We start from the raw sequence: 24,124 nt of genomic DNA on the forward strand, positions 1-24,124 counted from the left end.
TTTCTGGCCATACAGACACTATTTTAGCTGTCCTGTTCTAGTTGTTGCCAGCAAGAGATTTAAATAAAAAAATTAAAAAAATCTTGTAAAGTATTTGATGTTCTGATTAATAAATATAACCTTAGCTGAAAATCTGAAGATAGATTGAGATTCAGTCCAACATACGTCTGTGGTGCCAAGGGGCTGCTTGTTAATGAGGTGGTTGGTGATGCATTGATTGATTAGTTTCTCTAAGACCATGGCTGGGTATGGTAGGAGGGCGATGGATCTGTAGTTTGGGAGTGTGGCTGGGTCAGCAGATGCCTTCTTGAGCATGGGCATGACCATGTCGTGTTTCCAGGTGTCCATGAATGTGGCAGAGTCTCTGGAGGCACTGGAGTTGAATGTTAGTGCCTCACTGAATAGGTAGAAGTCCTTTGGTGGAAGTGTGGTGTGGGCAAGGGTCAAAGGGGGCCCCCAAGTGGATGCCCTTCATGGTAGAGGTAGGGTCACTTTTGATTGTGGTGACTGGGGACTACGAGGTGTTGTGGTGCTGGGGACCAGTTGAGGGTTGAAGTTGACATACAGAGAGGTGATTTTGTTTCTGAAGAATGCAGAGAGCTTGTTGCGAAGATCTTGCCAGGGAATTATGTTGCTGGAGGCCAGGTGAAATCTTTGATGGCAAAGTTTCCTCTTCCGTTTGTGCTGGCATCTGTGCAGATTGGAAAAGCTGTTTGAATAGTGTTTTGTATCTGCTTATGAAAACATTTTAGGGGGGATTTGAAGATGCCTTTATCTGTGGTGTCTTGACGTGTTCTCCATTTGTGCTCCAGTTGTTTACAATGCAGTTTCATCAGCCTGAGTTCCTCTATGCAGCAGCCGGCCTAAGATCTGACTTTTGCTAGTGGGGTGCGTTTGAGGGGTTGCAAAGAGTCAGTGCATGCAGTGATCCATCTGTTGAGGTTCTTGATACTTTTGGCAAGTTGCTTGTGTGCTTGGGCCACTGTGCGGAGAGGCCAGAGCCCAGTCTTCTGCGATGCCTTTCCAGCTGAGGTGGGCAACTCAGGCGGTGGTTAGTTTGTGGTGGTGTGGAATGCGTATGCTAAAACTGACTGCCATGTTATTGACTGAGGAGAAAATCTGGTTCTGTAGGGGTCTGGCTTCATTGGTGGGTTCTGTAATGGGCTGGGTGGGGCTGAGGTTTTCAATGTTTTGTAGAACGATCGTAAAGTTTGGGATGGTGTGGTCTACGTGAAGGTTAAAGGTGCTGACGATGATGAGGAGTGCAGTGAAATCCGTGATGTTGCAGGCAAAATTGGTGCTGGTTCATAATTGGCCTATATACAAGGGTTCCACCTAATGAGAAGTTGACTGGGATGCATATCTCCAACTTGAACGTGAGGTGTTCTGTGTAGCTGGCGGAGTGTCCATGTAGGTAGTACAGCTGATAGTGCCCTTGAATATATTGGTGACTCCGCCTCAGAGCTTGCGCTGATGGTCTTGCCTGGCAGGGAAGGCTGTAGCCATGTCCGGTGCAGAGGCTGAGTTTAGCCATGTTTGCGTGAGGAAGAGTAGGTCGAGAGCGTGGTAGTGCACTGTGATGTGTCTCTGAGGTGTATTTGGTGAGCGAGGGTGTTTTGAGCATGCATGCGAGTCTGGCGTATTGCGTGGATGGTGGTTGGTCCACCTGAGCGGGTGGCTGATTTGTGTTAGTGTGAGCAAGTGGGTTGCTGGATGCTGTTGATGGAAAAGTGGTGGGTGTAGGGCTTGGGAGAGTGCAGGAGGTGCCTGTCCACGTTCTCTGTGTGTTCTGTTCTGTGGCATGGCAGTGGGCGACTGCTGGGTGTTGAGAGCACAGCAAGGGTAGCTATTTGTATTAGGGCACTAGGCTTTCTGGCCCTGGGGGTGGTTCAGGCTTGCCTAAGTAGATCTTGGTGGGTGGAAGGAGCACAAGGGGGGAGTGGGCAGCGGATGATGTGAAATGAAGCCCTCTTGCTTGGCTTCTTCTTTTCAAAATTGTTTGGTGGGAAAACAGTGATATCGCCTGTGCAGATAAATGATGGAAAATATGGTGATGTAACTGCCTCTGCAGATTAGTGATGGGAAATGAAGTCCTCTTGGCTTCGTCTTTTAAGGGTGTTGTTTAGTATACTTGTTAATTGCCTGTTTTACATTAACTGCCAGTAAACAATTTAAAAGGAGGTCTAGGCATATGCATGTCTTTGTATATTTACAGCATTTGCTCCATGGTATTTTAAATAGTTGCATATTTTTCTTTTTGTGACAACTGAAAACAAAGTGTATGCCTAATGTGCTCTCTATGACGGGTTTTTCTATGTACAAAAGGCTTTACCACTCACAAGGAACCACATTAACTATATACAGCACATCTTAATACTTGAAAGTGGCTTATCAGTGTGCCCCAGCACACCTAAATCAGGAACGTCATTATCACTCATCTATGTTGAAATGTTTTTATGTACTTTTCTGTGTATTTGATTTTCATTCTGAGCTTGTAATTGCTATAGATAGATTAATGAAGGCACTATCACTACAAAGAGGTTTGAAAAACATATTTTATTTGAGAGTGAAATAAATGAACACAGTGTATAGAACCTGTGTGTTATTTAAGCATACAATATTTCTTTAATCTATGGACAGTGGGAGCTTCTGCTCATTGTTCAGGTATCTGATCACTTTCCTATGGGCCTGAACCATATCAAACCCCCTATTGATATAGTCATATGCTTGTGGTGTAAAGTCATAATTTTGATGTCATAAATGTCTGTACACTTGTATATAGAGAATGTCAAGAGAAATATGCATCATAATTGACTCTTTCACCAATTGTTGTGCAGTTGCACATAAACTCTCCTATTATCCCACTATAGTTGATTAACTTTATTACCCCTAAACATTTAAATGGTAAACAATGTTTAGACCTGAGAAAGACAAAACAGAGTTGGCCTTTCTCAATTCTAACTCGTAGCATGCTTAATTCTGTGAACAATGTTGGTTAGTTCTCAACGATTCCGAAGCTCTCTGCGATATCTGTGATGTCACAAGTACTGTGAATGGGTAGGCACCAATAATATGTCTGGGTGTCAATGAAGTTTGAAAATTTCAATTTATTCAGCTACCCTTCTATAATTTTCTGTGACTGCTTGACGTTGTATGTGAATGCCCAATGGTTCATGTGACTGCCTGGCTCTTCTTTTCCCCATCCAGTTCTCCTCCCCTATGTTGATCAGTGGAGCAAGAGTAGAGGCCCCATAAGTGAGCCATACACAGCAGAATTTTTGTTTTTAAATTAAAATGACTATTACCTGTCCTCTTTTCACTCTCCCTCTACTCCTCCTTTGCCCGATAAAAAAAATCTATAGCTAGTGTCCTGCCACCGTGCATCACCTCTATGAGCTTTCCTTGTCCCTCACCTTTCAATGGGATTTCTCTATTCTGCCATTCAAACTGTTATTCACATCTGCTGCTCTCCTTTTAAATTTTCGCCTTGCTGATGCACTTTGTGATATCTTTTATATACTGTTAGCGTATTCTAATATAGCTTCTTATCAGCTTGTTTTACTGCCCACAAAATCATTGTGTAGTGTTACTTAAGATTTTGAGTATTGATGTGAGAAAGGTTGGAGAATGCAGCATTTTCCTCCTAATCTGCTGGCTGACAATAAGAATTTGCAAAGCCAATAGATCTCACCTTTATAATGCCAGTGCCAAACTAATGGCTTTGCTGTAGGTCGTTTGTAAACTGAAGGAAAATCAGTCATATATTTTATTGTACCTCAGAATGGTCCTTCAAATTCATTATTTTCAAGCTTTATCTTTATAAATGGCATGGTTTGTTTTTCATCTACTTGCCACTCGTGACACTTTATTTTATACAGGACTCAGAACGGAAACAAATACTCATACGTTTGGTCCTCTGCAGTAGCCCAGGGGCCCAGATGTGTGGACCTCCAGGGAAAGGGAAATCTTTTCAGTTATACTAAGTACACCTTCTGCTTCAAATACCAGCTGAATGAGGGCAGCAGCTGATCAGTCTGCGGCGCCGTGAAAACATTTGTGTGCCAAGGTCTGTGCTTTCACGCATAAATGCAATGCAGTAGATTTTACAAAAAACACCTTAAATTCTGCATTGCTGTCATACTTGTTGAAAACCTACCTGTTGCTGTGCTTTTACAGACAAGCTGGGGGTGAGAGGCAAAGTAAATGGGAGGCAGCACAGGGCATGGGTGGTAGGTATTTGAGGTTGGAAACAAGACACAGAGACCTAGAAAACACATGCATTCTCATAGAATGAGAAAAATGAAAAAAGTAGTTCACTGAATGTGAGCAGTGGGAACCATCCAGTCAAATGGATAGTAAAGAAGGTATGCTCCAGGAGAAGGACAAACAAAAGAAGAGTCATGAAAGCCATTAAATAAGAAGCAGACAAGTAAGAGTGACAAATTCAATCAGTGGTGCCCACGGAGGCAATAGCAGACATGAAATGTCTGAACCAGATTTCACTATGTCAGTTAAATAAAGTTCAGACCGTTCATCCTTGCATCAGTGGCTCTGTCTGTAAGTCAAGCGAGATTGCCAGACCTGTTTTATACCCAAGTTCACGGGGATCCAATTAGGGGTGGGTGGAATGTTTTGTCTGGACCTCGAAATTGGTGGATTTGGTCATTCTATGTTATTCTTTAACACTGTGGTATGGGCAAATTCTGCCAGTCACCTTGTGGCTGAATTTTTATCCATGAAGCTCCATAAAATACATACTGGCGAGCACGAGGGAGATTCGGTGTCCCCAAGCGGAATTTTCGAATGCAGGCAGTTGCAAGCGGTCATGGTCGGAGGGCTGCAGTTTGAGTAGATTTTCTGCTCGAGCGACAGCAAAATAAATTTCTGTGTGCACTGATTTTTAGCTTGCGCTAAATTGCCTCATGAGCTGCATATGTTTTGAGAATTCTGCCCACCCCTAGATCCTATAAAGTTTTTTGCTACTAGTAGCCTTGCTGTCAGTAGAATTGCAGTGTAAACAAGCATTAGCACAGCCAATAGGTCTCGCCTTCGGAGACCTATTAGTTTTGACAATTGCTTTTCACTGAACTGTACACCACCGGGGTTGGGGGTGATATGTGGTTGGGGCATGAGGAGCAGCAGTGTTCCTCGTTCCGACAGCGTTGCGACAAGCTGCGGACCAGGTAAGGCAGATTGGAGAGCCTGGAGCAAGGTCCCATGAGGTCTGCGCAGAGTATGTTCGGACCAGAGTAGAAGTGATTCTGTGTGGCCGAGAGGCTGGACTCTGGTCAGAGAATTAAAAATAAAAGGGGGGAGGGTTGGGTGGTGAGCGCACAAGAAAGATTGAGGAACGGATTTGAAAGTAACATGGGGTTTGGTGGGTGGAAAGCAACACGGATGAGGAGCAGGGCTGCATCCAAAGTCCTACAGACTGCGATTAAATGGAGCGCTTTGAATGCTCGATTACTAACTAAATAAGATGGCAAATCCCAGATGTGGACCGCCAATAAGTTGTACTGAATGTCAGGCTCCGGGTTAGGCAGCCGGATGGCTTCAGCAGCCGACAAGCTGCAGACTGGGTGAAGCAGACGGGAGTGCCTCAAGCTAAGTCCCAGGAGGCCTGTGCAGAGCATGGATAAAACTTGGGCTCTTGAAAGCGGTGATCAAAGTGGCAATACGTAATGCTGCTAATGAGTTAGTCGGCAACATCAATGAGCAGGGTAGGGTAAGAAAAGAAACCGACACAGACTGGTTGGGTAGGGGAGAAAAGAGAGTTGAGTGAGAGCTAGTCAAAACAGAAACTCTCCTATGAGATGCAGTTTTCCCAATTAAAAGGAGTCCCTGAGACAGTCACTAAAACATAAGTGGAAGGTGACATTTACTGGGGTGCTGCTCCATAGGCGTGAAGAATAAACAAAAGGGTGGGACAAAAAACAAACATCAACCACTTGGAAGGAAGGATTTTTAAAGGATACATTCACAAATAAAAAGCAAGAGGTGGGCTATAAGCCCACAAAATAGATACTGTACGTCTCGAGGCTGCGCAAGCGCCGTCTAGGCTTGACCTAAAAAGTAACACTTCCATATGTTGCTTTTTCAGGAGAACTTGGGAGCAATTTGATTTATTTTTTTGCAGTCAGTGGTGACACAGTTATTTTACTTTTTGTTAATCCTCTCTCTGCATCAGCAGGTTTCTCTGGAATGTGGAGAGATGTTTCCTTAGTTTAATTATATGTAATTTGTGCTTATGTTTGTCTACTGGTGACAACATTCCTGGAACTGGAACTTTGCAAATGAAATGCGTAATGATAGCAGGAATGCCAGCTATTCCAGTTTAAGATTTTTATAGGATAAACTGCATTAGGGTCTAAAATAACTCATAATTGAATCTTACCCCATCTTCAAAGGCCCTGTAAAATACTGCTTGTCGGTGTAGCGAATGAAGAAAAAAAGGTTAGAAAACAGAGGGGGGTAAGGTGGCATTTAGAAATGTTTCACATCTGCCAACAGTTTCTGTGAATATTACTTGTTTCGCAGTACAGGCTAATTTTAGTTCATGAACTAACAAGGTGAACATTCAGCTTTTCAGCAGCATATTTACAAGGTGCTGTACGGTTGAGTTGGTTGCAGTCCCCCTTTTCGCATGTACCCGAGTTTTTGTACTGGCTGCCTCTGGAAACGTTTCTCATACCAGCTGCTAGTTAATACATTATTTACTTCATATTTAAGTTAGGGATCTGGAATAGACCTAAAACTACAATTTCGACTTTGCAGCAGTTCATTAATGTGTTCAAAACAGCATGTATGTTTAATAGAAATCGAATTTTATGATCCCCACTCTGTACATATCACCTTTAGTAAGGCTGTCTAAATTTCCATGTGCAGATTTTTTCGCTTCCCCCTACACACATTTGTTTTACACTTATTAATTAACTTCAAATATTACAAGTGTTGAAAGTCTGTGTTTATACAGTACTACTTTTCTTCTCATATTATTATACCCAGTATTATATTCCTTGAACATGTATTCCCTTACTGTGTCTTTACATCTGTTTAGTACTCTAGTCCTACTGTACTAGATGAAAATTAAATAATAAAATAAAATCTATAAATTTCAAATTCTAAATAAGTAATTTAAAGTAAAGAAAAATAATAATGAATAAAAGAAAAATGATTTAAAGTGTGTGTATATATGTATATATGTGTGTATATATATATATACTTACTCTCTTGTAAGCTTTAGTCTACCCATCAACATGTAATTTCTCTATCAATCTATCCTCCATCCCCACTCTGACTCATCCCAAACCCAATCTACTACTTTCCATCTCCAAAATAACCGTGTCTAAGCTCTTCCCTCCTCTTCCACATCTAGCTCATCCAAACCTCAGTTTACTACTATAGTCTCCCAAACAACCCCTACTAAATTCTCCCTCATTTATCTCACCTTTGGTTCATCCAAAACCCCTCCTGCTACTGTGCGTGTGTGTTGGCTTCTGTAAAAGTTAATTTATTGTTGACCCATCAATTTGTGACATACGCCCACCCATGGTTGGCATTATTGTCACTCTCATGTCCTTGCTTCCTATTTAATGTCTTTCCTTCCTATTCTTGTTTCCTGGTCTCCCCTGGAGCACAGCCTCTTTACCATTTTTTCACTGGCTGACCTCAACCCTTCTACAGCGCACTTTTAGGGAACAAGTTGTTTCTTTTCCTTTAAGCACTCCATTACGAAAAGCATGTTTTCTCCAGCTCTCGCCCTCATGTGCTTCTCCATACTCCCAACTCCCAATGCTCCATGTTGTTCTCTCTTGTGTGCTTCTCCCCTGCTAAATCCTGATCATCTTGCAAATATTGACTGTGTCATAGAAGCCCCTAACTTGATGACAAGAGGCATGAAAAAGAACAAGAGTACTCAGACTAGGTGAAGAATACAACGCTGTTCTTACGAGGATGACTGGTAATGTGTTGCAGAGCTATATTATATGATGGGATACATTGTCAAGAGTTAGTGCTCTCAACTCTGTGAGAGGCCAGGAAAAAACAAGACTTTTAAGAAAGCATCTTACATCTCGCTAAATGCCACAGGTACACTGACAGTATAAGCCAAAAAGACCTCCTCCTAAAACCCAGTGATGCATCAGAATATCACACAACAGTGCACCACAGCTCATGCAAGCTAAACATCAACCAACGCTACATTGTGATTACGGGTATCATGTAAATAACATGTGTATTATTGACCTCTTTTCTATAAGCAAGTGTCAAAGATCTGTGGAAAAACCTCTTCCATACTACTCAATTTAATAAAAATGGATGCAGGACTGGTTATCAGAACCAAGTATGCACTGGAACATTTACAGTATTAAAAGGACGTAGATGTAATTTAGGAGCTATAAGCATTGAATTGATTAACAGAGAGAAAGGGAGTGGGGCGATGAATTGGGAGGACGAGGCACATATGAATACAGTGCTGCTAGAACTGCAATGGAAGCACCAAACAAACAATAAATAACTATACTGACTTGTTAGTGTAAGTGCACATAAAACCCAAGGTATTTGGTAATGATTATTTCAAAAGGTTGCGTGCTCTGTTTTCCATCCCTTGAAATGGTGCCCATTCCAGGGGATATCGATTGATGTGCATTGTCCTATTCAGCAGATCTATCCTGTTTCGGGCCAGCTTAGCGCCCCCTCTCTCACTCATTTAAAAATGCATATGCATGACACACATGCATGACACTGCTGTATTCTTTTGACATTTTTACCTAGCACTGTTGCAGATGACCCAGATTTTTTTTTTTTTTCGATGCAAGCTAGGAGCAAAAAACAGAACTACTGCAAGTAGTTTATATCGCAAGTTAAAGTAAAACATTTTTCAACTGATTTGAAACCTTGAGCAAACCTAAAAAAAACTGTTTGGGAGATAAGTGAATGTTATTCCAGCCAGAGCGCAATGATTCTGGTTTCTGAATACAACCAAGAAGTTGCTCTTTATTCTCAAATGTAACATATTGATCCATGACTCTACTAATATGCAGCCTCTGAAGCCATTTGTGATTTCGTTTTGTAATGCTTTTCTCATCTGATTGGAGCCATTTAAGTGCTCTGTTTTTGTGCAATAAATTAGTTGAAGAGCAGTGTAGTGAAAGAAACACTTTTGCACAGCTGTTTCTCTCTTAAAGTTGAGAATGTGATGCAACTCAGTATAGAACATTTACTTGGAAGTAGCTCATCACGCTTAGTACACTCCCAGTCTACAGCAGCTAGCTCGATTCCAGATTTTAACTCTTGCTTGAAACAGGGCATGGGCTGTCACTATCTTATAAGGGGCATAGAACCCACCCATTGGTTGAACTCCTCACTCATTTCCTTGCTTCTCTTGACAGCTCTATTTACTCTCATGTTTGTCCTTCCCCTGGAGCACTGCCCAAGTACCGCTTTCTTGCCCAGTGTGCTTTCCCTGCTTGCGCTTTTGGATCTACTTTTTAGGGTTGCGTCTGCGTCGCATGCGCTTGGGCATGCGTTTCGCATGCGAGACGCTTTAGTAAATAGAAAAGGGCTCGGAGCCCCGTCCATGTCACATCAGTGTCTTTCAATTGTTCGTGGGCTTGCCTTTCAAAATCTGCTTGATCTCATTAGTGATAGGCACGCATACGTCATGCCTTTTCTGGTGGTTAGCCCTCCTCGAGCGCAGCAACCAAGTACTGAAAACATGAGAGGCTCGCTGTTTCCCCGTCAGGTTTGTGGACTACTTTTTATCTTTTTTTCGCAGCGTCCTCTCGCTTGGCAGAAGTCCAGCGCTTTGCAGGACATCGACCCTGTTACATAGTTAATTGCACTTTTGCCTGTTACGTAGATAACACTTTTGCCGATAGGCTTCGCTACGAGTAAACTGTAGCCATGTGAGCGCGTTCGTTTTTGCATTTTTTTTTTTTTTTCTACCTGCATGCTGTCTTAAACCGTATGTATGAGTGAACTGTAGCAGGGCGGTCGTGCTGTTCTTTTCTATTTGATGTACCAATAAAATTCCGGTTTGGAGTTTACAAATGCTAATAGCTGTAACTCTGAGAAATGAGGGACCCTATTGCATTGCAAATGCTTGTTTCTTTTAGCTGCAGCACTCCATATGAGCGCATGTGTTTTTGTAGGTCATTCACGCTTAATCTCCTTTTGATTACTGACTGCATATTTTGCATTAGATCACCCAGTGAGATTTGCTAGCCTAGATAGCAGAAAATTGTTTCTTTTAAAAGTTTGAATGCAAGACTTTGGGAAGATCAGCAACATAAATAAAAACTGGAATAGTGTTATCATTTTCATGTTTTTAAGATGTCAGTACAACGCATTATTCACAGCGATTACAACACGTGGCAGGGAGTTGTTTGCCTTGTTTTTTTTTCTTTTTCCTATTATCAGATGTTCCTACCTCAAACCAAATATTTTGTCTAGCTTCCTGGAAAGCATTACTACTAAATAGCGAACTACACTTATTTGCTTGTTTCCTTGCTGTTCTAGAAACACAACTTGTCCCAATGTGTGCTGCATAATCACTTTGGTCTTTAACATATTAATTTTGTGCCCTGCCTGTTATTTTTAATTGGGGTTTGGGACTGTGACAGTTTGACACAAATGCCATTGAGGTGGCATGTTTTGCTCTTCCCTGGCAGCCATTCAGCAATATTTGTTATCAAACCGAAGGTATATTATATAGTGGTCGTGCAATCTGTTTATCAAATTGCAAATGTGGAAGGGGTCCTGTTTTTGATCAAATGACAAGTGCAGGTTGTTGTCACTTTTCTACGCATTCCCAGTGCTGCATTTGTACCTCAAGGACTTTCTAATCAACTAGAGTGTACTCCTCCCCTTATTTAGTTTTGTTCTAAACTCTGTCTCTTTTGATTGCCACATTCTGAACATTGTCCCAGGGACCACAATCTTTGGTCTGTGATGTGACCAAGGTGCGCTGATGTATGCATCGTAGAGGTCAGAGGTTGAGGGTGGGGAGGGATACAAAGTATATAAATCTACTGTTTGAATTGCACAATATGAAACCAAAAACTTAGGCTTAATCCCACCTTCTTCACTTAACTAAATTGTGTTATCCCATGGGGCAGTTGTTTTAGTTCACTTTCTATCCTTTTTCTTCCTTATCACATATAAGAATCTCAAAATAAATGACTCGTGTGTCTGCCTGCCATACCAAACCTTCTCCTGTGTTAGATTTAATAAACCATATTGTTGTTTGTGTATAATAGTAACTTAGGCCTCCCAAAGAGTGCGTGTAACAATTGACTTGCGTCTTAGTTCACTATTAGCATTGTTGTCCGGATGGGTGGGGAAAAATAAAAGCTTCTAAATTCATGTTGGAATACTACCACGTAAAAAATGCTACTTAATTCACTGGTATAGTCTGATGTACTAAGGTGAAACGATTCTTCATGTTAATGATGTACACTTTGAACAGACTTTATCATACTCTTACGCTTTTGCTGTAAGATGTTTTTAAAAATGAAGATGTTTCTAAATTTAAGTAGTGTAGGACACCCTAGTTACTTTCTTTTTTTTAATTATTTTAACTTCAATTAACCTTCAAATAAATGTTTGCCTGTTTATTAAACATCTTTTTAATGTTCTTGCTGAGTTGAGTCTAGTACTGATGTTGACCAGGGAGCGGCATGTAAAGGTCAGGAGTGCCGCATGGATCATTTCTATTTTGGTGCTGGAACGCTTAGGTTCATACACTTCCTACACTTAGCTTGTAGATGTGAACATCGCATGCTAAATCAATCAAAGCTGTCTTATTTTAGATATGTTCATTGCTTCTACGTCAGATGGCTTTTGCAGCTAAATTGCTGCTGTTTTGCTGAAACAGTAGTCTGAATCCTTTTTCAGTCTCCATAGATAGACTTCTTTTATGCATGATGGTTTTACAAAACATTTTTGACTCCTTTGGCTCACACTTTGTTGAGGCCTTTAATCTTCCCCTTTCTTCCCCTTTCTTCTTTCGATATCCAGCCTCTGTGCAGAAAAATGTGTTTCTATTAAATGTCTGCGGAAAATGTCTTCCACACCATGGTGCATAAGCCGTTGTGGTAACTATAGTCACGAAAGGAGAGAGTATAGAGAACTAATGTGTGGCACTTCAAAGTTGCTCCTGAATCCATTGCTTTTTTCTGTCATTCGAATTTGAATAAATGTATTCGGTTTAAGCCAATAAAACCATAAAAGCAGACACATCAGTTCATAAGAAAAATTACATAAAAAGTTAAAAACATCTGTGCTTACGTAGTTTAAACAAGTATTAAAACTAAATATTAAAACACTGTTACTAAAATGGACTAAAAACTCCTTTCCTTTCAATAACATTGCCAGATAGCTTACCACATAAGTCTATAGAGTTAAAGAAAACGCTCTTTCCATCGTGTTCATTGATCACTGGTGTGTACCTTTGATAAAAACAGGGCCATCCAATGACATACTGAGGCATCTTTCAAATCGTACAAAAATGGAAAGGCCCCCTGATGTTAAAAAAAAAAATGTCTCTTCTAAAAAAAAAAAAAAAAAAAATCAAGTGGTTTGAGATAAAATTTCCTATATACCAGATAAAACCTACAAAAAAGAAAGATCTGCTTAGTGGAATGCTCTGATTTATTATCACAAGGGCATTTCTTTCTAGGGAATGAAATCATATGGTGAAAGATGAGACTGAAGCATGTTAGGAGTATCTTTGGGCATTGTTTGTAAACATGAGGTACTGTTTGCATTTGGACTGCTCATTCAGTGCAATATACATGTACTTACAGATATCTTATGAGCATCTCTCTGGGCCCTGTTCTCGTGACAGATTTTGAGTAAGTAGATCCTTTTATTATTATTATTATTATTATTATTATTATTTTTTTTTTTTTTCTTTTTTACTTTTTTGTATAAGAATACCCACTCTCTTGTTGCACTCAGGGATCCCTTTCAGTCTGTCTTAGACCCTTTAACTTATGCTTGACGTGCCGCAGCCAAGGGATTTTAGTGGCATGATCAAGGCCCATACAATCCGTAATGATTGTTTTAGTGAAATGTTTCTTACTTGTTCCATATAGGAGAGGAGTGCATTCCCAAAGAACTATTAAAAAAAATCCATTCTCAGTGGAAAATGGAGTCTAGCGTTGAGTGAAGGAGAAAATTATTCTCTTGGTTCTGGATGGTTTCATTGTTTCCCCCCTCCCCCCACCCTCCATATACCTGTTCTATATTTAGCTGCCGAGGTAGTTAGGAGAATGGGTACTCGCAAACATTTTCCCAGGGGCCAAAATATGTGGTCTGTTATGTGTCTGAGGGCTGCATTGATGTCAGCGGGGTGGGGGTATTGGGGAGGTATTGGTTGTAAGGTGGGTGTAGATGAAACAAAGCATATACATGTAGTTGCTGAATTGCACAATGTGAAACCAGAAAACCTTGGATTAATCCCAGCTTCCCCACTTTACCAAATTGTGTGATCCTAGGCAATAGTTTTATTTCTCTTCCCTTCATGATCACATAAACAGGACCTAAAAAATACATGACTTCATGATGTCCACTGTACAAAAACTTCTCCTATGTTTGATTTAAAAAAAACTATAATGTTTTACTTGTATAATAGGAACCCAGGTCACCCAAAGGATGCACATAACAATCTACTTGGCACATTTCACTGTTGGCATTGTCAGGGTAGGGGGAAGAATTGATGTTTCTAACTTCATGTTTGAAAACTATCACTTTTAAAATAATACTTCTCAATCAACTGATATAATCTGATGTACTGAAGTGAAAAGGTTCTGCATGTTAATTAAATACACTGCTTGAGTTTTGAGGCTTTATCATTTGTTTGCACTTCGCTGCAAGATTACTTTAAAATGAAGGTGCTCCTAAAGTTAAATGATGTAGGATTTAACAGTTACCTTCTTTTTTTTAACACTAATAATGCTTTAAATAAATGCTTGCCTGTTTCGTTAACATCTTTTTTTATTGTTAGCATCTATTAGTGTAAACAGCACCAGAGTGCTGCTGTGCACCAAGGGGCCACATGTCAAGGTCGAGAGGGCTGCATGCGGCCCCCAGGCTGTACTTTGGGTATCACTGATCGGAAGCCTAACTTGACAGCAAATCTAAATTTACCTTCATTATTTCTAATCCTGTTAGATATACAGACCTCCCTGTGTTGTTTCCAGTCTAAAGTTGAAAAAAGCTGTATCCCTGGATAATTAAAGGTTTTAGTATTTTGCACCCTGCCACCTTTAATATGGAAGATAGTGGGCATGCCCCTTGTTTGGCCACAGCTCATTGTAAAGGTTTTAGCTCTATTGATTTTCAGGTTTCTCGCTTTCATATAATCAGAAAAGCTGTCAGATTTTGCAGGCTTCTTGGAGATAGGACTAAAATAGCAGCATCGTAGGCATAGAGTAGAATGGGAATTTGTTGCCTCCCGACTGTAGGGGTGTCAGCACCTACTTCCTGCAACGCTAAATAAAAGGTTCAGGTTGAGAACCTGCTCAACTACCCCAAGCCCTTTCACAAACCTTTGTAGCCTTCTCCTCTGACAAGATTTAAAATCTCTCTAAAACGACCCTCCCCAAAAGCTTGGCAGAGGACTCGAATAAAGAGATTGGACAATAACATTTTGGGTTGCTCCTCGATCGCTTCTTGAATGTAGGAACAATGAGTGCACCAGCTGCTTTTAAGACCTTGGTCAACAGTGGAGCCCATAGGGCCTGATTTGATTTATAAATGCCCATTGGCTCCCGGTCTGGTCCAAGGGCCTTTCCGGTAGAGCTTTTACCTTTCGCTCTTCATATGGCCTCCAAAGAAAAAACGTAGTGGTTGTTAGTTGGGCTGCTAGAAGTGGTTGTGTTACCTCATTTTCGTTTGTGCAAGAAAATATCATGCCAAATTATGCTATCCATTGAACGGATGTGATTGAGGTTTCCAGGTCAGGATCCTATTCCCTTGACTAACAGTGGAGCATTAACCAGGAGTGTGGAATTTAATAAAATATCTACTTGTCCATGGGATAGGTTGCTTCGTAAATTTACTTGTCCTGTAAAAAAAGAAAATCTACTTGTTCCTTTGTTGCCATGTACTGCTTCAACAAATTATGTCAGCATGCTCATTATATAAGCGCTCTGATAATAGCCTATCTGAGTAAGCCAGGGCTAATACTTTAGTAGGGGTTGAATACTAGTAATGTCAGCCCTTCATAGCAGTTTCCCTATTTTGCCACCTTTCCACAGATCTACATACTGGGACTGGAGCAGGTAGCAAACAATAGTCTCAGGGCTGGAATGCCTTTGAGTCTGTGCAAACTTGTATGATTATCACCATCTCTTCTCTAATCTTTTCCATATTGAGAAAGGCTGGAAATGTACTCTGATAAGAGCATATGTAGAAGTTCTTCTAGGGTTGGGAAAAAACGTGGTTGGAGGTAAAGTGAACTTGTAAACACTCAATAGATTTTCACATGAGAATGCATAATTGGTCATGGTAAAATAAAGTTCACAAATATTTTCTAGGAGTACGATTTCCTGGTCTACTGCTGTACATTTTTGTGAATTCATTAGCGCGACTAATGTAAAGACATATACCATGGGTACACTTTTGCAATGTTCTTTAAGAATGGGGTCTCTAATTGGGTCTGGCATTAACTAAGACATTTTGTTTGTATTAAAATTCTATTTATCTATATATCGACTGGCTTTACTGTTGAGTGATTGCATTTTGCTCTTCCACAAGGGGCATATTGGCACACAAGGTAGTTTTGTTCAGTTCCAGGAGCTAGTGTGGCAATGTGTGCTTTTTGAGACCAAATATTTTTATTGATTTTTGCCAATGTTTGTAACAATGGTGAGGTGAGGGCCTGGCAGCTCCCACAACAAAAAAGTGTTACAAAAGCCATGTCAAAACAAGACACGCATTGACAAAACCAAAAGACTGACCACCAATGTCTGATCGGTTGTGTTTGCCAGTGCTTGTTTATTTTCATGTTTCCCTTAATCTTGTTGAAAGCGGTTACACTGATTTTCCGTTATGAATAGTTTTTGGAAATACTGGCATGCATCAACACATTTTACTAAACGGTGCTTCAAAGAAATAGCACCTAAATGTTTTACAGTAATTTTTAAAAAACTTTTTTTTTATTTTTTTTTTATTAATATCTTGTATTTTTTCTGAACACTTCATTTTGAAAGTAAAGAATCATTAATCTTGCTTACAAACTTCTGCATCTAATCAGAGAGCATTTTGGGAGCAGTATACGTAGACTCATATTGTTCAACTTTTCAAACGTGTTTATACCTTTTTTTTTTTTTTTTTTTTTTTTTTTTTTTGCTGGAACCACTGTCAGTTTTGCAGTGTGCCCTTACAACTTTTATTTAGAGCACTCGCCCTAATAATAAAGGCTCTGCATTAATGAACCATAAATACAAGTTTGAAAGCACATGTGGACACAAATATTACCTCAACTGTAAACAGTTACATTTTCTGTAAACTAGCAGCTAAAGGGTTTGTGCTGCAAGGGATTGGGCCTGCTTGTCCCAAGGACAAAATAAACATGAAAACTTGTTGTCCTTGACCCCAAACAAATTGTTCTGGGCATCGGGCTATAGGAATTTAACAACCCTGAATAACTGTTCGCCAGAACAAGGTATGGTCCTTGGTTTCCAAGGCCTGTAAGAAGTTCTCCCAGGCTTACCCTTGCAGTTCTTTCTTACGGTTTTTTAATCATGGTGATCTGATAGACTTCTAGTTGCAGATCCCTTGCATTAGAATTTCCCCCAGGTGTCAGACTAGATCCGGAGATTTTTCTACAAGCAATACCCTTGCGTGTCAGTAGGGGGCGTTGGTTGACTCTGCGGGCGTCTTTGGCGTCGTATTCGCCGTTATGACGTCAGGAGTAGTATATAGACGCCACCATCTCACAGTGACGTCAGTTATTTTCTTTCCGCACCACGCACTGATCCGGAGAAGAGCTACCCTGATCTCTTTTTGACAGACTTCGACAGTTTTGTCGAGTTGTGAGAAATTTGGTGCGTCGAGGATTTCCCCGAAGACTAGTTTCAAGCTGCGCGAGGACTGTAATCGTACGATGTCGGTGACTGATCCTCATCGTGTTTGTCTGTGGTGTCTCGAGTGCGACCCCGACCCGAAGTTGTGCTCCGAGTTCCGGGCAATGCACCCGAAGGCTTTGAGGGAGAAGTCCCTAAAGCTCATGACGGCCCGGCACTCGACTCTGTGAAAGTGCTGGTCTCGATCGAGAGGAAGGTCTCGAGACCGGTCGCAAAGCCATCACCACTCGTCTTCTTCCAAATCCTCGGGTCAAAGTAAGAAGAAGAAGAAAAAGTTGAAGCGATCACATCGCTCTCCGACTTAGCCCCGTTGCTCGACCTGGAGAAGGTTCTACGCACAAGGCCTCTGTCCTCGGAGCCTGCGTCTCGGTCGGCTCCGCGCTTCCCCTAGTTTCACAGAGCTGGAGCGACCCCCGCCCAACTTAGTTGTATGAGGCCATGCACCACATCTTTGGGCGGTCCGACCCCGATACGATGCCTTCGGGCCCAAGGGGTTTGGATGAGGGGCCTTTGGGTTCCGTGTCGGTGGCTTCGGCTCTGGCCACCTAGGTCACCTCCGGATCCGCACCGGCGCCAGTCGCACCTTTGAGACCTTCCCCGGTGCCAGGTCGATTGTTGACGCTCCTGACGTCAGTAGTGCCCACTATCGACGTCGACCCGATTCTTATCCCCAACGAGTTGGAGCGGCATCGGCTGACGCCGCCTTTGCCTTTCGATGGGGTCTATCCGCCCCAGGTCAGATACGGATCCTTTTTCTTATTGGTACTAATATGGGGAGTGATTGGAGGGGGTCCCTGGACCCTTATGAATACCAGGATGACCCATCTTTGGGCTGGGCTCAGGAATTAGGTGACACCAGTGGTCTTGATACTTATCCTGATGCTGGCATGCTGTCTCCTCCTACCGTGGCTACGGCAGAGGGAGTGACTTATGGTATGGTGGTCAGTAGGGTAGCTGAGGTCCTTGGTTTTGAGCTTCCCACTGTTGAGGTCAGGTCTAATCTCCTGATGGAGGTGCTTCAGCCTGGGGCTTCTACTTCAGAACCCCTTTTGCCATTTAATGAAGCCCTCACCGATGTCCTTTTGAGTACCTGGTCCAAACCCAACACAGGGGCTCCTGTGAATAGGACTTTCGCACGCCGCAATCGGCCCGTTCCGAACGACCCTAAATTCCTGTCCCAACACCCCATGCCTGAGAGTCTTGTTATCCAGCCTTCCTCTTCTTCAGGCGCATTCCCTTCTGCACCCCCGGATAGGGAATCCAAAAGACTTGAACAGTTTGGCAAGAAGGTATTTTCTTCCTCCAGTCTCGCGCTGCGGTCTGTGAACACCGCATGCCTTTTGGGCCGCTATTCACACTCTTTGTGGGATACGGTTGCTCAAGTCCTGCTACAGATACCGGAGGAGGCCTGTGCTATCGTCTTCCAAGCTGTGAACGATGGGAGAGATGCGGCAAAGTTCACAATCCGTTGTGGGCTGGACATGACCGACTCTGGGCAGATAGGTTGCTACGAAGCCACACCTGGCTGCGTACTTCTGTTTTTTCTGGGGATGTCCAGCAGTCACTGATAGACATGCACTTTGATGGCTCACATCTCTTCGGAGGCAAAGCGGACTCGGCCTTTGAGAGATTCAAGCGTCCCCGGGTTAAGGCTCGGTCCCTTGGTCTTTCCTATGCCCCTCATCCCCCCCCCACAGTCTGCTTTTCGCTCCCGGTCGCGTCCTCCACCCAGCCACCGTGCCACCCATATGCAGTTCAGGCATTGGCACGTAGATTCTGGAGCGGAACTGTTTCAAAAGTGAAGTGAGAGCACCGTAGTTCATGTTTGTTTCTTCAGATTCTTGCAGGAGAACTTGTTATGTGTATTACTACATGAAACATTTCAGCGTCTAAGTGGATAATGTGTAATGCCTTCGTCATGTTATATTTTTGACAAGGTTTATCATTTTATATAAGCAAGGGTACTGTTGTTAGATTTTAATATGTAACGGGTTTGTTTATTCTCTGGGTGAATTTCTGGTTTAGTTTTTGTAACTGAAACAAGCCCTAGTTGGTTCGACATTTGAACAGTGATGGTACAATGCTAGAAAGGCCGAAACCTGCAGTTTAATTGCCCTGTGTTTCTTTTTTATGTCTTGTGATCTTTTTATAAGTCTTTTAACTTTTTTAAATTGCCACTTCCATTATGTTTCAACAGTGTCTAGGATATTAGTGACTGGTGGTTAATTATTAACCGGTACAATAAATCAAAGACTGTTACCTGAGAGCCTGGTGAAAAATGTCCTCTGGACCCTAAGCCTTCCATTATGTTCTCTGAAGTGTGTGTTGCTTCAGTTCCGGGGAGGCCTGTAAAATGGGCTTTGCTGGAAGATATCCATGTGTGTCTCCAGGAGAAAGCAGTAGGTGTAATCTGAACAATACGTTCCTTTAAGGCACATACACGTCAAATTAACAAACAATTATACTATTTCAGAGTTGTAGGCAGATTGCTGGGAATGGACTTAAGATAATAAGTGGGCTACTTAAATTGACATTGACCTCCTCTCTTCCTCAATGCACATTTTATCTTGAATAACACTCAGTGTAATTGTTTCGAGGGGTTCTTTGCTGGGTTCTGTTTGCTTTTCGACATCTGTGCAGTCTCTGCTAAATGTGCTCTACTCAGTCCTGCTTTCTTTTTCCTTTTGTCTGTTGCTGCCTCTGCTTCTTTCGCGTTGGAAAAATCGGACAGTGGGTAGATCCTCGCCCCAAATTCAGACCAAGAGGCCCAGGAACCCCACCTGCCACAGAACAGGCAGGTAAGTGACTTTTAAAGGAACCCATACGTGTAACCTTATGGCTGGCGCTTTTTTCACACATGTAACTGTTAAGAGTCGAGCTATGTATGAGCCGTTGTCTGAAGTGCTTTCTGCAGATCCTAAGTTTGCAATCCTTTTCTTTGTTTTTCCCTTATCAGTGATCTGTTTTTGATGGTTTACCAAGCTTGATTTATCACAGTCATTATCTTCTGCAACAAGTGAGAAGCATATTTTTATTAGTCCTAAAATGGGGAACTATCATATATATGTACGGTGTGAAACACAAATGATTGCTTTCATCACAGATGACCTCCTGTGAAGCAGACTCCTACCTTAGTCTTCCAGAGCTAGTGGCTTATGTTTTAGTTTGCCATCGAGGTTTTAGTGCAGTGAAAATGCTCTTGGCATATTAAAGTTCCCTCTTCCCGCCCCCTGAAACAGTAGAAGCAACTCTCCTTTCGTTGCCAGATCGTATATTGCAATACCATGTAGTCATAGACTCTATAGTTTTATGGTGTGGGATAAAGATGCAATCGCATATGATAATTATTATAACGCGGTTTCCTGTATTTGGAGGCTTTTGTAAGAACCTAATTTGTTCTATTGGTGCTGCTGTTCCATTGGATTTGATTTGCCACCTCCTTTGGTTCTTCATATTGTTGCTTTGATGTTTTTTTTTTTTTTTTTACTTCATCTTCCGTTTTAACTGCATTCTTTATAGTTCAAGCTTTATGGACTCTTCGACACCACTGGATTTGTAAAATGTGTGAGTGGCTTAATGGGCAGCTGTGCCAATACTTCCCTGGTGGCGGCCTACACTGCTAAATGTCAAGGGCCCCAGCTATTTGAACCAGTTCATTTCAGCGTGGCAGCGATGGCGCAGCAGCACAGGGAGCACATGTCTGGGTTTAGGAAGATCTTCAAAAACCAGTTTGGTAATGTGGAAACGCTTGCATGGCTGACAACCTTTTCAGCAGATTTGAAATTGCAGCCACGATTGGATTTCTCGCTAACACGGATTGTGCTCATTTCGTTATGACCCTTGAAGCTTGCACACTTTTTATTTTATTTTTTTAAGGCTCTTTTGCGAGTGGTTTGAAAGTTTTGTGGCCCTTAACTTTTTACTTACCTCCATATACATTGTGAGATAACAAAATGCAACTCTTATTTTTCCTTCAAAGTGCTTTTGAATCCGCGGTGCAATTTAATGCATGAATTGGAGCCGCACTAACACGTCACACTGGTTTAGTGCAATGTTTTTAAGTTTGTGTTGTTTAGATGCCACTTAACACAAATGTAGTAACTCACTAGGATAATTCACAGCAAGATTTGTATGGCAATCGCAGAGCAAGCTGGAGAAGAAATAGGCAAAGTCAAGAGGTCCTACCTTTTGGACCCATTGGCTTTGCCAGTTGTTTTTAGCCTATCCCTGATGCCGTACTAAATGGTTAAAAAACAGTAAAACAGTACATAATTTTTTCTTCATAATTTTTTTATTCTATCATGTCATTTTGTAGGTGCTCCCTTCGCACTCGCTCGCCTACAAAAGGAATCAAGCATTTTTTTATTTTTGAAGAGGTGGTGAAGGAGAACAACGCAGAGGGTTAGGATGGGGGGGGAGCACCGTGTTGGGAGGAGAATCAACGGGAGCGAGTGAAGAGTTAAGTCGGGGAGAAGCACATGGGCAAGAAAACAATGGGGAAAGTACATGAGAACAAGGGCAACTTGGAAAGGACAGGTAGAAGCACGCAGGTGTCAGACAGCAACACGGAGTGCATGGGAGGAGCAGTGCCCAATGGCGAAGGTTTGGAAAATATATGCACTTAAATGGAGTGCTTTGCCCAAAAGTAAAAACAGTGCTTGAAAAGCAAATGGTGGAGGCTTAGAAGCCAGGTAGTCAAAATAAATTGTTAAGTGGTTAATCAAGGAACAAACACAAGACTGACAAGCTGGGACACAAGGAGTCAAATGAGTGACAGGAAAGCTAACTGATGGTAAGTAATGGGTGGGCTCCAAGCCTCTGCATGTTCTTAGTAAGCCCACAATATTTTTCGCAACAGTGTCTTTTAGACTTGACCTAAAAAAAAGGATGGGTTGATCTCCCAAAGGAAATGCATCATTTGCAATCAAAGGCTGGAGAGGAGGCCGGTGAGCAGGGACAAGAAGATGGTTAGTGAGTTAGGATTAAAATCTTTGAGGAGGTCACCAGAAACGGTAAAAAAAGCAAAGCCTGATTCTGGTAGAACTGATTGCTCATGAGTAATAAACGTCCCTCCATCATGAAAAATATGTTAAGTAAGATGGAAGAGTTAGCCTTCCTGTAAGCAGTTAAAATATTGTTGCTTTAATAAATCTGTTGCCATTTTAACTCGACAACCTGTGTTAGCAAGTGTTTGGTTGGGCAACATGGGTTGTATGGTTTAGTCGCCCTAACGTTTGGGTTGCTTCAAGTGTCCAGGACAAGCAGAAGTCCAAATTAACATTGAAAGTGTTTCTTTGTGTAATGGCAACTACTTCTCTTTAATCCAACATGTTGGCAAAGTGAATTTCTTGTGAGATATTTCTTTCACCATCTTGTAACTAAAGTATTGCTGAGCCCTATATTAGCAGTTAAGAATCCCAGGAGCATGCGTAGCTCCTGCCTTGCAAACACGTGTTTGTTGCACAAAAGGCTTGTGCTACACTGAAAAGGCTACGTTTCTTAGAGACGTTTCCATTGGCTGCGGTCTAAGTTGCTAGTCGTGGGTCCCCTGCTCACTGTGTGATAGCCAGTGGTTAGGCAAATTGAAAGCATTCCTCTGTCACCTTTATGTGTTTGTGTTGTTAAGGAACAGAACAGCAGGCCTCTTGATAATTGAGCCTAACAGCTTAGATGCCTAGTTGTGAAAGACATATTGTGGGCATACCAAGAACATTGCATTCTACCCATTGCTTACCATTTGGTGGCTTTACCGTCACTCTAATTTGCTTGCTACTTATTCGATTCAGTTCAGTTCATGGCACTTGTAGAGCACAAAGCTGCCTCCAAAGAAGTGTCCCAGCGCTAGCAAAGAGCTCTGAACAGAGAAAAACTTTAGAAAGTTGCAAATCTAAATGCCCTCTAGACAGGTGTCTGAAAACATCAGAGGGTCTACACTGCAAGCTGAGTAGCAATGCATTCCACAATTTGGAGACCAGATTAGTGAATGATCTCCCGCCTCTTCTGGCTTTGTGAATGTGAGGAACCTGGAGCAATTTAAGAATATTAGTCCTCCGGGATCTGGATTGAAAATAGGGCTTGAATCTTCTCCTAAGGTAGAGAGGACCTTTATGAGTGAATGCTCGAAGGCAAAGGTAAGTGCCTTGAGTTGGATCCTCTTGATGATAGGAAGCCATTGAGGATGGCACAGGTGATAAAACACTGGGGAACGCAGGGGAATCTTCAAGATAAATGCAGCGGACCTCTGGATTGTTTGGAGCTGTTGGGTTAAAAAAAAGCTTTCAGACCCAAATATAAACTGTTGGCACAATCCATTTTTACTATAACCAAGGCATGAGCAGTCATTTTCTGAAACTCCTCGAGAATAAGATGGAGCAACTTTCTGAGAGACCTAAGGGTAGCAAAGCAAGTTGTGCATAAAGACTTGATATGGGGCTCAAAAGTGAGATTTGAATCAAATTTAATCCCTATGTGTCTAGCCATCGGTGCTGCAGGGCTGATTTGTGTGATTTGTGTACCCAGTTCAGGCACCACCATAAAATAGCTTCCAGAGAGGACTTGGTGTCAAAGAAGAGGATCTCCATTTTCTGAGAATTCATTTTGAGACAGCTTCCATCCATCCATTCCACCACTGCCTTCAAGCAGAGCTTGAAACAACTCTGGTTTACTGGTGCGTTTTTTATGGAAGGCCAGGAGACCACCCCCAGGTATCAACAAGTTTAGCTAGTGGCTTAAGATAGATATTGAAAAGGGTAGGGCTAAGTACTTATCCCTGAGGCACAGTCTAGTGGCTTGGATGAGGAGGTAAAACTGAAGACTGCTTGAGAGCAATCTTTGAGGAAAGAGTTGAGCCAAAGCAGAGCCTGGTCTCTTATTCCAATTCTCTAGTCCATCTAACAGGGTAGCATGGTTAACAATATCCAAAACTGGGAACAGATCCAGAAGCATGACTGTTACAGAGGATCTCCAATCAAGATTTTCCTTAATGAATTCCCATACCTTAAGTAGGGCACACTCTGTACTGTAGCCCGCAT

General features: G+C 41.9%; 1 protein-coding gene across 8 annotated transcripts in view; it reads left to right on the forward strand.

The window, feature by feature from the left end:
* The window catches only part of HIPK1 (homeodomain interacting protein kinase 1), a 504,680-nt gene that overhangs the window by 25,383 nt on the left and 455,173 nt on the right, over positions 1 to 24,124 (forward strand). For 6 of the 8 annotated variants that reach the window (XM_069238726.1, XM_069238721.1, XM_069238718.1 and 3 more), the window contains exon 2: positions 19,825 to 19,891. The exons of the other annotated variants lie outside the window; for them this stretch is intronic. Coding sequence is in view for 4 of the 6 variants with exons in the window: in XM_069238718.1 (XP_069094819.1) it covers positions 19,825 to 19,891 (67 nt within the window). In the remaining 2 variants the exon portion in view is untranslated. The remainder of the gene's footprint in view (positions 1 to 19,824; positions 19,892 to 24,124) is intronic. 8 annotated transcript variants of the gene reach the window in all.

The sequence above is a fragment of the Pleurodeles waltl genome, chromosome 6 (genome assembly GCF_031143425.1).
Source record: "Pleurodeles waltl isolate 20211129_DDA chromosome 6, aPleWal1.hap1.20221129, whole genome shotgun sequence".
Lineage (NCBI taxonomy): Eukaryota > Metazoa > Chordata > Amphibia > Caudata > Salamandridae > Pleurodeles > Pleurodeles waltl.